Here is a 15517-nt window from a genome sequence, read left to right as displayed (position 1 = left end):
GAAAAGTAGCATAGCTTTGTATATTTCAGAGAATGTATATTTCAAGGCAAATCATATTATAAGAAATAGAGGCATTACACAAGGATACAAGGAGTAATTTACAAGAAACAATCATCTTAAATATGCATGCACCTAATAAAGAACATTAAAATTCATGAAGCAAAACCTGTAGAATTAAATGCAGAAATAGATAACTTCACAATCATAATGAGACTTTAATGCCCCCTTTCAGTAAACTCTAGAAAAAGTAGATCAAGAGACAAATCAGTAAATAATTAGAAAATCAAGACAGTTCTATCAACCAGCTTGTTCTAATTGGTATTTATAGAACATTGCCCATATAACTGCAGAATATACATTCGTTTCAAATACACATGGAACATTCACCAAGGTAGACTATATGGGAACATAAAATAAGTCTCAGTAATTTTCAAAAGACTGAAATCTTGTAGAGTATGTTTTCTATGTAAATTGGAATTAAATTGGACAACAACAATAATAGAACATCTCTCACTGTTTGAAAATTGGATAACATAGTTTTAAATTATTTATGGGTCAAAGAAGAAATAATTTTAAACCTAATGAAAATGAAAGCACTGAAAAAGAAAACTAAATTCTCATATTTCCATCAGGAATCAAAGAATGGAATCTACTACAGAAAATTAGAGACCCATATCATACATAAACATATATATAAAAATTGTCAAAATATTTTTGTATCAAATAGTGCAATGCCTAAAAAGGAGAGTGTGTCATTACCAAGCTGTGCAAGGTTGGTTTAACATTTGAAAATTAATGTAGTTGACCATATTATCAGAAAATAGGGAGAAAAACCATATAATTATCTAGATACAAAATAAAAAGCATTTGACAGAATTGTATCTTGTTTATGATATATAAAAACTCTTAGCAAGTAGAAAAAGAAGGAAAGTTTCTCAACCTGATAAAGGACATCTATGGAAGACATGGAGCTATCCTCATACTTAGTTGGGAAAGATTAAATTCTTTGTCATTTATGATTGGAAACCAGGCAAGGATATCTATTTTTGTCACTTTTCTGCATTATAATATATGTTCTAACTTGTGTAATAAAAAAAATATGAGACAAAAGGCCTGTACATTGAAAATGATGTAAGTGAACTTATTATCTATGTAAATACATAAGGAATCTGTAGTAAACTTTGTTAGAAGGTCACAAAATAGTCACTGTACCAAAATCAGTTGTATTTTTCTCTATAAGCAATGATATATTGGAAAGCAAAATAAAAATAGTACTGTTTTCAATAGCATCAAAAAATGTAAAATACTTAAGGATGCATTTCCCTGAACATACACAAATTTTCTACACTGCAAACTACAAATTATTGGTGAGGGAACTTGAAGAAGTTGTAAATAAATGGTGATACATACCATGCTCCTGGAGTGGAAGACTCAATTTGTTAAGATCTCATTTTTCCCTCAAATGATCTATAGATTCCTAATACACATACGATACACATTCTCAATCAATCCCAGCAGGTCTTATAATAGTAACTGACAAGATATCACAAAAATTCATATGGCATGCAAAGGACCTGGAATGGACAAAATCAATTTTGAAAAACAAACTGGGAGGACCTAGACTACTGATTTGATATCAAGACAGTAAGGTTTTGGTTTAAGGATATATAAGTGTTTTTCTCAAAAGTATAGAAATAGATTTACAAAGATACCATCAATTGATTTTTCAACAAAGACTTTAGGGCTAGTGAGTAGAGAAAGGAACTTCTTTGTACCAAATGATGCTGCGAAACTTGGATATTCTATTGACTAAAATGAATCTCAACTCCTTCATCACACCACGCAGAACAGTTAATGAGGGATGGAATATAGACCTAAATGTGCAAAGATAAAAGCTTCAAGAATAAAGCATAACATTGGCAAAGGGGGCATAAAATGTCATAAGCCACTTTGTAAAAAGTTTGACAATTTATTGTAAGGTTAAGTATGCATTTACACTATACTATTTAATGGAAATGAAAAGACTCATACAAGAATATTCATAATCTCCTGTATTAGTTTCCCTGGGCTGCCATAACAAATGTCCACAACGTTAGTGATTTAAAACAACAGTAATTTATTCTGTCATATTTCTGGAGACCAAAAGTCCTACATCAAGCTGTTGGCAGGGTTGGTTCCTTCTGGAGACTCTGAGGAAGAATCTGTTCCATGCCTCTCCCTTAGCATCTGGTAGCTGCTTGTAGCCTTTGGTATTTCTTGACTTTTAGCATCACTCCAGTCTCTGCCTCCATCTTCACAGTCTTCATGTTGCCTCCTCCTGTGTGTGACTTTCTCCTTTCTTGTAAAATGACATGGCATTAGATTTAGGGATCTCCCTGAATCCTGCATGATCTCACCTGGAAATCTTTAACTTAATTACATCTGTAAAGACCCTATTTCTACATAAGGTCACCTTCACAGATACCTGGTTTAGGACTTATCCTTCCAATGCCTATTCATTCCAACCCACTACACAGCGCCAAACTGGGAAGAAACCAAAAAGTCCATCAACGCTTTGGTTTGGGAAAGAGGCTAAACAAATTTTGGTGTATTCTTGCAATGAAATATTGCTCATTCTTGCAATGAAATATTAATAAAAAGGAACACAGTACTCAATCATACTAACATGTGTGTGAATCTCAAAGTCATTTTATTGAGTGAAAGAAGCCAGACACCAAAAGTGTTTCCTGAAAGTTTCATTTATATAAATTTCAAGAACAGGCAAAACTTAGTTATAGTGATAGCAATCAAAACATTGGTTTCCTATGTTAGGGTGGGGATTGTCTGGAAGCAGACATGAATGAATTTAAGACACCAGAAAGGTTCTGGGTTTTATGCCAGCTTTTTAATTCATCAGATATGAAACTTATGTGTTGAGTGTTTGCTAAGACTGCCAAATTAAATAAGAAGTCTCTCGCTCTCTAACTTTACCACTTTCAGATCCTGAGTATCTGTGGAACTCATTTGGACCTCCTGTGAAATCCTTCGTGGTCCAGAATTGATAAGCATTTGTAGACAAAGAGAAAGCATATCTGATGTCTATAGCTAATTGTCTATTTCTTGACTACCTGGAGGAATATACATTTTATCCTTTTAATTTTTTTTTTCTTTCTGTATAATTCTTGGCTTTACCTTGCTCCTTTGGAAAAATGTAAAAAATGCGACTTTGGGGCTTCGCTGGTGGCGCAGTGGTTGAGAGTCCGCCTGCCGATGCAGGGGACACGGGTTCGTGCCCCTCTCTGCGAGGATCCCATATGCCGCGGAGTGACTGGGCCTGTGAGCCATGGCCGCTGAGCCTGTGCGTCCAGAGCCTGTGCTCTGCAACGGGAGAGGCCACAGCAGTGAGAGGCCTGTGTACCGCAAAAAAAAAAAAAAAATGCGACTTTGCCACAGCAAAGTACAAAAAATGTACTTTGCTGTTGTGTAGTTTTAAAAAAAATAATTTTAGCTTATGAGTTTTATTATCATAAGAGCACATTTATTTTAAAAATACTCTTGATATTCTAAGCACTACCCAGGCATAAGGCACTTGAATAGCTATGTTTTTGATGCCTTTCCTAAAGTGAAATGAACTTTTTTTCCTGAGAATTCTGGAGATTATGAAAATATTGGCCAGCTAACAGTAAAGGGAAGACATTTTTCATATAGTTTAATTAGAAAAATCAAGTTCAAAACTTTTTCCTAAGTGTCTTAAGTCTGTTGTTAGATCACCTTCCTTTCTCAGATGTCACTTTTCTCCCTCAACCCTTTGTCGTTTTCTCTAGTCTTGTCTTTCACAAAGATGCACTCGTTTTTTCAGTCTCTTTGCTTCTCACACCTCTCTTACGGGGAGTGGAAGAATTAGCAAATATGGAAATAAGAGTGGAGAGTGCCGTGTAATGGGACAACAAAAGTGGATCTGGAAACATACAGGGGTAGTTAGGTATACCAAGAAGAAAGGAAAGAAATATGAAGTAGTAGCAGGCAGAGCTCACAGCAGGATCAACCTGTCTTCATAGTGATTTGTCTGATAACTACCATGGGGAAATTAAAGTCTCTTCCTACTCATAGGAAAACATAGTAGAAGTATTGATAGTTTGAGTATCAGGTGGCTTTTAAGTTGCGGTTATTAATTTCCACATTGTGATTCTCTGAGTGGCATGCACAGTTAGTTGGCAACAAGTTAGCTCTAGGCTTATGCCCTACTGTCCCTGTGCCCTTGAAGGAGTCATTTAACCTTACAGAAATGCCGTCCCATTATTCCTTATAATTATGTATTTACAACATGTATAACGTAAAGGTTTAGAGTAGTAAATCAATTAAGACTCAAGCTAGTAGCTTTTCAATCAGCAGGTTACTTGTATTGGAAGGAAAGCTGAATGATTAATTAGTCTTAGCACAACTTTAGGGAAGAATAATGAAGATACAGAGGATGTTCTCAAATTTCTTTTGAGGTGCACCTACACAAGGCTGCAGGCAAGAAGTGGGGGAAAACCCAACAAGTTTTGAATAAGTTGGCTTCTGAAAATCTCATATTTATAAAAGAAACTGAATAAAGAGGATATAGTGTTAAATGTAGTTGGTATAAAAATGTCAGATGGATTCTGTTTTTTCCCCCTGTGAAATAATGGATAAACTTAAAATTATATGAGAAAAAGATAACCATAGTGAGATTATGGGAGAGTACATCTCCCTGAAGACTTTTTCTCCTTTTTGCCCTTTAAGACAGATGGAAAGAATTCAGTGATATAAGGGCAGCAACTACCACTTCTGTGCCTTTCGCAGCACTGAGTGGGCACCCAGTCAATGCTTGTTGGTTCACAGATTTTCTCAAGGTCTTTTCATCTTACTTTGTACCTGCTCCAACAATGTGTATATTGCCAACAAACAAAATTTTGAAATAAAAATTACCCTTAGTGTTCTGGATATTGTTTGTTGATTTTATCCAGTCACTGTTCTTAAGGTGTTTTCATTCAGGCACATGACATCTGCAGTGGTGTGTTGGGGTGGTTGCCAGAGTACTGCTGCCTGCTTTCAAAAAATAGTAATAAAACCAAAATATTTTTACTTTCTTTCTTATGCCTTTAGGTTGGTCTTCAGACTATAACTCATTATTGTCAGATTTTGGTGCTATGTGTTTACATTGCTAGGACTCTGTACTAATAAATGTAAAGGATACCTCTGTAAAACTGAATTCTAATTTCTTCTAACATTCTAATTATTAACTATCTTACAGTTAAACTTTGGCAGTAACCCTTCCTTTCTTCATCTCTTTTTTAATGACTTTCTGTTACCATTGAGAATATTATTTGAGCATCATAGCTCTCCATTTATGCCTTCAGTCTAGTCTTTGGCAGACAAGTCATAGTTCTAGATTCTTGGGCAAGCAAACAATGCAAATGTCCAGTGGTTTTTTAAAAATATTTATTAATTTGGCTGCATCGAGTCTTAGTTGTGGCGCATGGGCTCCAGAGGCGTGGGCTCCCCAGTTGTGGCACGCAGGCTCCACAGTACACAGGCTTAGTTGCTCTGTGGCACTTGGGATCCCAGTTCCCTGAACAGGGATCAAACCCACGTCCCCTGCATTGGAAGGCCGACTCTTAACCACTGGACCACCAGGGAAGTCCCAGCAAATATCTAGTGTTGATAGAATATGTGAGGGGGTGAAGAAACATTCTTCAGGATTTAAAAAATATATATATTTTTCCCCTTTTTTTACCTTTTTTCTTTGATCCCATCTGAAGAAATAGAATTTGATTTGCCCAGTGAGAAAAATAACTCTGCCATTATCTTCATAGATTACAAGATCTTAGAACATTAGCTTTCATTGACTTTTTTTTGTTGTTGTTATTTTTAAAATAAAAGGGGCAGCCATTTGGCCTAGGGGATTAGTGTAGGCTAAATGGTAGACCCTGGACAGGATCTAGTTCTGGTGATCTCTCAAATTCCTTTCTAGTACAGTAATTTTGTTCACTAAAATGCATTTGTTTCTTATCAGCCAAAATACTCACTTTTCAAAATTTGGAAGAAAGAACAATATGAAAAGGACATCTAATTTAAAAAGGTGTTCAAAGATCTGTTTAGGTTACCTTTCCTGACTTGGCTTTGTCAGGGTATTTGATAAACTCATAGCACTTTGTTCTGCATTACATCACAGACTTACTCTATTTTTTCAAGGTACCTGTCCCTAGTGCCAGGTAGACTCATTACTCATACAAATCTAGGTTATATTTTTCTAGGAAAATTAATTACTTTGTACTGGCTACATATGGTTAGCTTGTCAGCAGGAAAGCTTTAACATACTTCGGGGTGGTTTTTTTTTTTTTTTTGCGGTATGCGGGCCTCTCTCTGTTGTGGCCTCTTCTGTTGCGGAGCACAGGCTCTGGACGCGCAGGCTCAGCGGCCGTGGCTCACGGGCCTAGCCGCTCCACGGCATGTGGGATCTTCCCGGACCAGAACACGAACCCGGGTCCCCTGCATCGGCAGGCGGGCGCCACCAGGGAAGCCCCAGGGTAGTTTAATGTAGACATTTAAGTAGTCTTTTTTCTCTTTGCACATGAAGTAGTACATTAATATATGTTAAAATTAATATATTTTGCAATACTAATGTTTTGCATGGGGTACTGGAGAATTCTTCTCTTGTTATTGCAAAGTACCAAATACCTGATTTCATAATCATGAATGAGGGCATAGGCTGAAAGCAGAGATGCTGTGGGCCCATCATACACCTTCTGAATGGCCATAACTGTATGAGCTCATGTGAGTGTTCCCTTATATGTCTTAGTATTCTAAAGGATAAATTAAATGTAACAGAGCATGGTACAGCCTTGGTCTAGTATAATATGAATGTGTACAAATATTACATTTGTAATAATTAAAGTAAGGGTACAAGTTCCAGGTAAGTGAGTCCATTTGGGAGCATTTTAAAACAAGTGAAATGACTTTATCAGAAGTAATCACTGCTTACCTCTACTTTGTGTGCTAGACATACAATGTCCAAACAATGATTCATGCCCACTAAGAATTGGTATTCTAATAAGGTCTCACTTTGTCTTTCATAAATTTTTATATTACTAAAATATATTTTATAAAACCATTATTAGTAATGTTTCTTTGTACTTTAAAAAAATGTCATTTTTGAGCTTACAGTTTCTTTACTCTGTTCTAGGAGAAAAAATTTTATTTTCTCTAGATGGGATTTTGAAGACATTTCTTGAATTCAAGGAATTTTAAGACATTCCTTAGAATACTTTGTAGAGGAGACTTCTTACTAATTATATTAGTTGAGCTCTTGGAGTCTTGGTTGCATACACATAAGCATTTAACACATCAAGTTGCTGGGGAGAATGCTGTATGTAAATTAGATATATTATTTGCTGAGAAACTATTTAGTGACTGTAAGAACTTGGTTCCTCTGAAGATATTCTCTCAGAGGTATCTACTGAGAGCTCTTTATTGCTCCGATTTTGTTAGATGAGTAAACTGGGTTATGTTGTTAAGTCATTAAAGCAGTGCCTGTAGTATCCTATTGGAATCTAATAAGTTCAGGCTTTTGTATGGTACAGTTTATTTTAAATAACAATCATTATATTATGAGCAGTTAGTTTTTAACAGAAATCCTATAAGCTTCATCTGGCATTGTTTTTTAGCTTTTCCTTGAGGGTCAGTGATTAACAGAACTATTCCCTATTTTGATCCTATCATGTTCTGTCACTGTTTTTTTTTTTTTCTGACCTTGCCTCAAAGTGCTTTTGATGTTTATAATCGTTGTTGAAGTTCACCTGTTTTACCACTGCTGCCCCATCAATCTAAGTCTCAAATTCCTAACATGTTTGGTCAAGGAATTCACATGTAACTTAAATGTGGTATGTCTCCAGCCTTCAGGCTCTACCCCCTCACGTGTGTTGCTAGCACATGGTTCGGGGGTAAATTTAAGGCAAGAAGTTGCTGACCCTCTAGCCCTTTTGTTCTTTCAACATTTTCAACCCCCTTTATACCCAGTAAGGAAACGCAGAGTCCCAAACGGGGCTAACCTGGCACGTGGTAGACCTGTGGCTTTGCACGGCTTCTGTCTCCTGCTCTGCCCATGTTTTCTAACTCTGTCTCTGCTAATTTAGCATGTGTCAGGAGTCATTCTGCTGTCCTGTGTTTCTGAAGAAAGTCAATTTAGTACAGATTGGGACCTATTTACTCTCCTTCAATCTAACACATACTGTTAGTCAGCAGGGCTCCTGTGGACATCAATTGCTATTTGAGGAAACAAACCCTCTTTAGACCTTTCTGAATATGTTTTAAACATGACCCAGCATATTTCAGTATTGAACAAAAATTAAAGCAGTGCTATGAATGCTTTGTAATTTGTTGTCTCTGTGTCCTGTTACCTTTTAAAAATTCAGTTTTTTAAAAAAAAAAGATATATGTACTTTATTTCTTAAACGTTGTCATTTAAGTAAAGCTCTCTTTTCATCGAGCATCTAAATTTTTAATGTTTTCTTTGAGTGATGACTCAGGATTCCTCACAAAAACACGCAGGGCTTTTCTCTCTTCCTGCTATCAGTTTCAGGGGACATATTGCTTTTTCCATACTGTCATACCAATAAATCATCCCAGATTACTTGCAGCCGCACAGTACTAAAGTATACCATGCATTTTAAAGGAAATCTGCTATTTTCTTTTCAATCAGATGAGCAATGTGAAGAGACTACGGCCACGGCTCAGTGCTATTCTCTTTAAGCTTCAGTTTGAAGAGCAGGTGAACAACATCAAACCTGACATCATGGCTGTCAGTACTGCCTGCGAAGAGATAAAGAAGAGCAGGAGCTTTAGCAAGTTGCTGGAACTTGTGTTGCTAATGGGAAACTACATGAATGCTGGCTCCCGGAATGCTCAAACCTTCGGATTTAACCTTAGCTCTCTCTGTAAAGTGAGTTTGTTTTTTCAGAACATATAATTTGCCTGAACACTTATTCTTAAATGTCAGCCCTGATTACATTACTTATTTTTTATTTTGATGTGCTCATTGTCAAGAACTTAAACTGAACCATCAACCCAAACCCAGAGTGAACTGAGCTCAACTCAGCCTCTGAACTAAATCCAAATGTTAATTTTCTCTGATCTGCAAATTCAACTGAAGAATTTTGTTTAACTGCAAAATTATGTTGTAAACCTGTGCTTTCTCGAACTGATGAAATGGAACATCAAAATATTATTTAAACCTAATATTCATTCAATATAAATACGTGCATATGACAGTATATATATATTGAGCATTGCTTGGAATTGCCACTAAAATCTTTACCTTTAACTATTTAAATATTTCTTTGCATTTTTCTTTTTTGAAAGCTGACTAAAGGGAGAGAAAAGTGAGACTGCTTTATATAAAGGGAAAATCATTATATTAGGAATAGACATAACTCGGATGTTATTAATTATTTTGAAATATTTCTATCTAAATATAATTTTAGAGGAGATGAAAATTGAGTAAGTTTAGAGATTTTTTTTCTTCCCGGTTCTTCCATAGTTTAAATTTTCTTACAGCAAATGTATTCAGTGTTGTATATAACAGAGCTCTCTGTCTTAAGAAGTGGGCCATAGTACCAGTGCTTTATTGATCAGCTTACAACAAATTCTTCTCAGTTACACATCACAAGAAAAGCTTTCTCTTGTTCTTGACCTCGTAACATCTACACTCCCTGATTAAGGAATTTGATTATTGCGATTACCGGTTAGATTGGAAGGTGAGAAACAAGTTCAGCTTTAGCTATGGGTTTACTGAATAGTTGATCTCTTCATGCTTTCATGGCTTTTCTTACACAATTTCCCTGGCTTATGCTTTCTGTTGGTATCGGTGACTTGTGAGCTTTTCCCCTCTCCCATCTCCATCTTTTTATTTTCCTCTCCTTGCTTTTCTTAGCCTGCTGTGTTCAGTTAAGATTCCTAGCAAGTATTATGATGTGATTCATAAGACTGCACATTTATAGAATGCTTACTTACCCCGTGCCAAATGCTTGACCTGATCATCTCATTTAATGTATGTGATTAATATTTACCTGGGATAATGGGACTCATATTTTTCACATGTAAGCCATTAATTATGCTTAGATATTTTAATGGCGCTCTATACTAAAGTTATGGCAGCAGAGTTAAGAGAGAGTGGCTAGCTTGGCTAAGGAAGGGCAGGTTCACACTCAGAGAGGATCAGGAATTTGAGCTGGATCTGGAAGGATGAGTGGATGTTCCCTGAGAGGAAAGGGCATTCTAAGCAAGTGTCAACAGTTCACATTAAGGGTTATATCATGGCACAGTTGGAGCCTGGATGGAAGAGGAGTGGAGAAAATGGAAATGTGATAGTAGATGTGTCTAGATGGTGAAGAGCTTCAAATGTCACACCTTATACTGAAGGTTTTATGGAGACATGTTACTTCTGTAAGTCAAGTGATATTATCATCTGTCTTCCAGGAAGATAATTCTAACAGCAGTATGGAAGAAAGGTAAGCTGCACTTCCCAGTACTGTCACCATTAGCCATACATATTTAAATTTAAATCAATTACTATTTAAATAAAATTAAAAATTTAATTCCTCACACTTACCATGTTTCAAGTGACTCAGTGTCCATACATGCTGGCAGCAAATATGGCACATTTCCATCATTGCTGGAAGTTCTATTGGACAGCGCTGGGTTGGGGGGGGGGTATAGTGGGGATAGACTCGGTGATGGGCTGACCTGTGTCATGTGACCTGGGAAGATGCCAGAGGAAATGGAGCTGAGAAGATAGATGGGAATGAAGGAAAAAGGGAGGGGTCAAAATAACTCCTTGCTACCGACATGTTTGAAGTAGTTGCTCAAAAGAGAAGAGTTCAGGCTGATTTTGGTGTGTCCTTCTCCTAGCTTACCTCAGTGTCTTAGAAGGCATCTGGTAAAACATTATTCAAATGTTTTACCAAATATTTGAGTGTCCACTATGAAACTGTCACTGTGCTTTGAGATGTTGGAGGTCTGAGCTAAGGTAGTGGTAAAGGCGTAGAAGGGGAAAGGGGATGGAGGGAAGTGTACACATTTATTTAAGGAACATCTAGTTATTGTCAGGGCATGGTGATTATTAACTTGGAGGCTGAAGGATAAGGAGGCAAGTAAGACTGCCAGGTTCAGGCTTTTTCTGAGAAGGGAAGCAAAGGAAGAAAAACAGGATGAGGAGCGAGGTGGGGGAGAAGTTAATTCCACACGTACAGACCTACTGGAGTTTGTTTCATAGTGCCAAGTGTCTGTTCCTCTTTAGATTTTGCATCTCAGAACTACAGCCAACTCACAAGAAGTTGACCACATACCCTCCCTTATTTCTGCCTTGAAAGAGAAGTGTAGACAAGAGATTAGGTCTGATTAATGAGGTGGAATTCACTAATACAGTACTTGGTACATAGTAAATACTGAACAAATAGCTGTTGAATGGGTAACAGTGCAGTGGACACAATGCAGTACATACAGTGTTGTGTAGAGACAATGTTATTATGTAGCTGAAAATAGAAATCCTCTCATGTTTATATACAGTCACTGATGCATAGTGATTTAAAACCTCTTACAAATACAATGCATGCTGCTACGATTTTACTATAGTCATGCTGCAAACCAGTTAATCTGTCTCCAGGTAATAGAGTTGACTGTATTTTCAGTCAACAGTACTGGCTATTTTGATCATCCCTATAAGGAGCCTTATGTTGTACAAGAAACAAAATAAATACTACAACTTCATATTTTTTTATTAGCCTACATGTCAAGTAGGCTATATAAGCATATATTGAACAAGATGACATCTCATCATGTTTGTCATCAGAAGTAGCAGCTTGATCGTTGACCATTGTGATTTTCACACCGAGTGTAAAGCATTTGGTTTGATGATAAGCCCCCACACAGGGAATTCCATATTTATTTGACAGTAGAAAGACAGGGTAATATTTTAATCTGTTTGAACATGCTGGGTAATTATATGACATTTACTATTCTATATCCAAAATCTTTACTTGTAAATGCCCTTTATAAATTTAGCTTAAGTATGAACAGTGTGTGAAAATTCATATTAAATTGTTAACTTTGCGTTGTTTAGAAATAAATACATGAGTCATGAATCCCGTATGCATTGTAGTTTGGTTTTAGGGTTTATATTATATCTTTGTATACATTTGTAATTGAGATGACTAATTACAATAAATGAGTTCAGAGAGAAAAGATTTTACTTTCTTTTACTTAAAGATTCGATAGGGTCTGTGATAAATAAATATAAATGTTAAATATGAGATATAAAGTAACCATAGACTAGAATGTATTAAGGTGTAAACATAAATTAAAGTAGACGTATAGGTTTGAGGCTTTCGGATGGAAAAAGTGAAGTGCAAAACATGGTCATGAAACTTTTCATGAGCTAAAAATTGTGGTTTCTCTTATTAGCCAAAGCTGAACTTCACGAGAAATTTTGCATTTATGTCATTATAAAGGGAAAATACAGTGTTGAGCAGTGTTCCTTTAAACAGCAAGTGAAAAAATCCATTTCATGAGGTTCTTTCTTTTAGAACCGTCTCCCCTTCTCTCCTCCATCTTCCTCTCCCCTCCCCTCCCCTGACAAATATGTACTCAGAGCCTCTTATGGGGTAACACTCCAAGAGAACCCTCATAGTAAGATACATATGTACTTTTCAGTTACAGTAATGCTATCCCTAGTTTAATCAAAATGGTGTAAGTATTCAATACCTTGTTTTCTGGCGACTTGGCTTTTTAAAAGGATAAACCTCAGACTATATAGAAGAATGGACAGACTGCTTGTCATTCATAAAATCCTCCAAAGATATTGCTAAACTTTAGATAAATTTGGATAATAAGCAGTTTGAGATTATATTCTTTTTTCAGGACCTGTGTTGGTTAATTTGTATCCTTAGAAATACAAGCAGCAAATAGTAGGTGCTTGCCTGACCAGAATGCCCACCTAGAAAAATTTGTATGTCATTAGTGTTGAAATTAGTAATTATAGTGAATCTGTGCGTAGAGCCAAGTAGATCAGCATTCTAGCAAAAAATGAGTTGACTCAACCATCAAAGTTCAACACCATATTAGATATATGAGATGATTTTAACTTGTTATTTAAAAAGCAGACATTATTAATCCATGCACAATGACTATAGCATGTGTTTGATAATATTTACTAATGTCTACTGAAATGTTTGATTCCTGAGTAACAAATCATCTCAATCAATACAACTGGATGATGGAGCTGTAAATTGTAGCTCTTTGTTCTGTATAACTAAATAAAGTGACTACCTGTATTGGGATAGTAAATATAAATTTTGAAAGAGTTTACCAATTGTAATAACTTATTTCTATCAGTTTATGCTGTCATTTGGGGGGAAAATTGCAGAAAAATTCACTATTGATTTCCTCTATAAATTTATCCATATCATTACTTTGTAGGAGATTTTCTGTTATCAATAGAATATGCGATTAGTTCCTCTCAAAGGTGAAATTATCAAAGGATACATAGTAATGGGGCTGTTGGTGTTGGGAGTTAGGTGATAAAAGGCAGTGGTGGCAGGTCAGATTGATTTTTGTCTAAGTTATCTTTTCTAGTGCATGAAATTCTTATCTGGTCTGTATATTTCTTTCACGAGCACAGGCTAACCGAAAGTAGAATAACTTCACCAAAGCTGTGATGGGGAAGATTTTTTAGAAAAAATGTTTAGTTTCCTCATTCTTTAATGCTGTCACCAACTCTAGTGAGTGATTTCTTAAAGTTGTGAACAGCTCTCCTTGTGGGACATCGATTCTCAACCCACAGTGCCCTTTAAAAAATACTGATGCATCAGCCTCACGTCAGATCAATTACTTCAGCATGTATGCATGTGGATCCTCTTTAGTGGCATTTTTAAAAAGCTCCCCCAGGTGATTTTAATGCACAGACTGAACTGAAAATCACTTTGTCTGTCTTCTGCCCTGCTTACTTATCCCAGAATGAAAACCCCCCAATTGGTTGCCTGGAACCAACCAACCAACAAACACAAAAGCAAAACCTAACCAACACAAGAACAAAATCAGAAATGAAACAACTCTACTTCCTCACTTAAGGATGAGAGGTGAAAATATTTCCAAAACTGCTGCTTTTCTTTCATGCCACGCTGGACATTATTCTGCAAGGGAAGAAAGGGAGTGAAAGGAGTATGAATCTCAGGCACATGGTGGAACTGAAATAAGTTGATGGTCAGTGTTCTGAGTTATTTTGCAGGACTTGACCTTGGAAAGTAGAGTTTCAGTGATTATGAAAAGCAGGAGGCAAATCCCTCTGCCTGTCACAGACAGTTTCTATTTCATAAGCCTGTCACAGTCACGTGGGTTGCCACTGTGAATCTTTGTGAAATTTTGATTCTTGTATATCACCTTTTCCTTTACTCCATGAAGTTATTTTTAAGAAAGACTTCTCCCAAACAAATCCATTGTTCCATCTGCATTTACTGTTTTATAAGGATTTTAGAGGGCTTTTTATTCTTTATCAGATTGGAAAACCACCCTAGTAAGTTTTGCCACCCTTCGAAAATAAAGCAGTTTTTGGCCAAAGACTTACAGATAACAAATGCCATTCTTATTTTACATCCAGCCAATTAAATCACTGAAAAATACTGACTTCCAAAGCAATGTGAAACTATTTAGAGTCCTTAACCCTCTTTGACTCATTCGTTAACACATTTAGTCTGTAGCATTTTCCAGGAATTATTTAATTAGCTTTACTAAGTAGTTTTTGGTAAATTTATTCACATTACCTTTGTTTTTTCAGTTACTATTAAACATTGTAAATTAGAATTATTCCTTTAATCAAATTATAAAAGATAAGTGGCTTTGCTCATGAACAGCAAATGCACTGCTTATGTGCTATCGTCTCAAAACCAGCATTGCTAATCTGTCAAACTTCCTTTCCCTGAAGCAGACAGCCTCAGAATCCTCCTTAACACCACGCTTAGAGATAGCTACTACCCATCAGAGGTAGTAATGAATCTTACCAGCCATCTTTGGTTCAATCTAGTCTCCTGTTTTTACACATTCTATAAATGAAAATAAAAAATTAAACAAGATACCCCATTCCTGATACTCTAGGAGGCTTTCTTTTATCAAAGGTCTGGATCAGAGACAAAACATGCAACACTATTATCTGTATAGTAATACTTAGCCAATAGTATTTGTGAACATATGTGCTTAGGTAGCAGGGAAGAGTCTGATGATGAAATGAGTGCACACCAAAACCAGACAAAGACATTATAATAAAGGGAACTTATAGACCAATATCTCTTATGAACGTAGATGCAAAAATCCTCAACAAAATATTATAAATCAAAGCCAACAATATGTAAAAAAGAATTAGATACCATGACCAAGAAGGATATATTCCAGGTATGGAAGGCTGGTTTAACATTTGAAAATCAATTAATGTAATTTATCAAATCAACAGGCTCTAAAGGAGAAAAACCAT

The 15517-nt window shown here is 36.1% G+C and overlaps 1 protein-coding gene across 4 annotated transcripts in view; it reads left to right on the top strand.

Moving 5' to 3' along the window:
- The window catches only part of DIAPH3 (diaphanous related formin 3), a 556147-nt gene that overhangs the window by 283641 nt on the left and 256989 nt on the right, over positions 1-15517 (top strand). For all 4 annotated transcript variants that reach the window (XM_065896255.1, XM_065896254.1, XM_065896253.1 and 1 more), the window contains one exon: positions 8702-8941. In XM_065896255.1, the coding sequence (XP_065752327.1) occupies positions 8702-8941 (240 nt within the window). The remainder of the gene's footprint in view (positions 1-8701; positions 8942-15517) is intronic.

The sequence above is a fragment of the Phocoena phocoena genome, chromosome 18, assembly GCF_963924675.1.
Source record: "Phocoena phocoena chromosome 18, mPhoPho1.1, whole genome shotgun sequence".
NCBI lineage: Eukaryota > Metazoa > Chordata > Mammalia > Artiodactyla > Phocoenidae > Phocoena > Phocoena phocoena.
The sequence above is the reverse complement of the archived record's forward strand: the minus strand, read 5'-3'. Positions and strand labels throughout refer to the sequence as shown.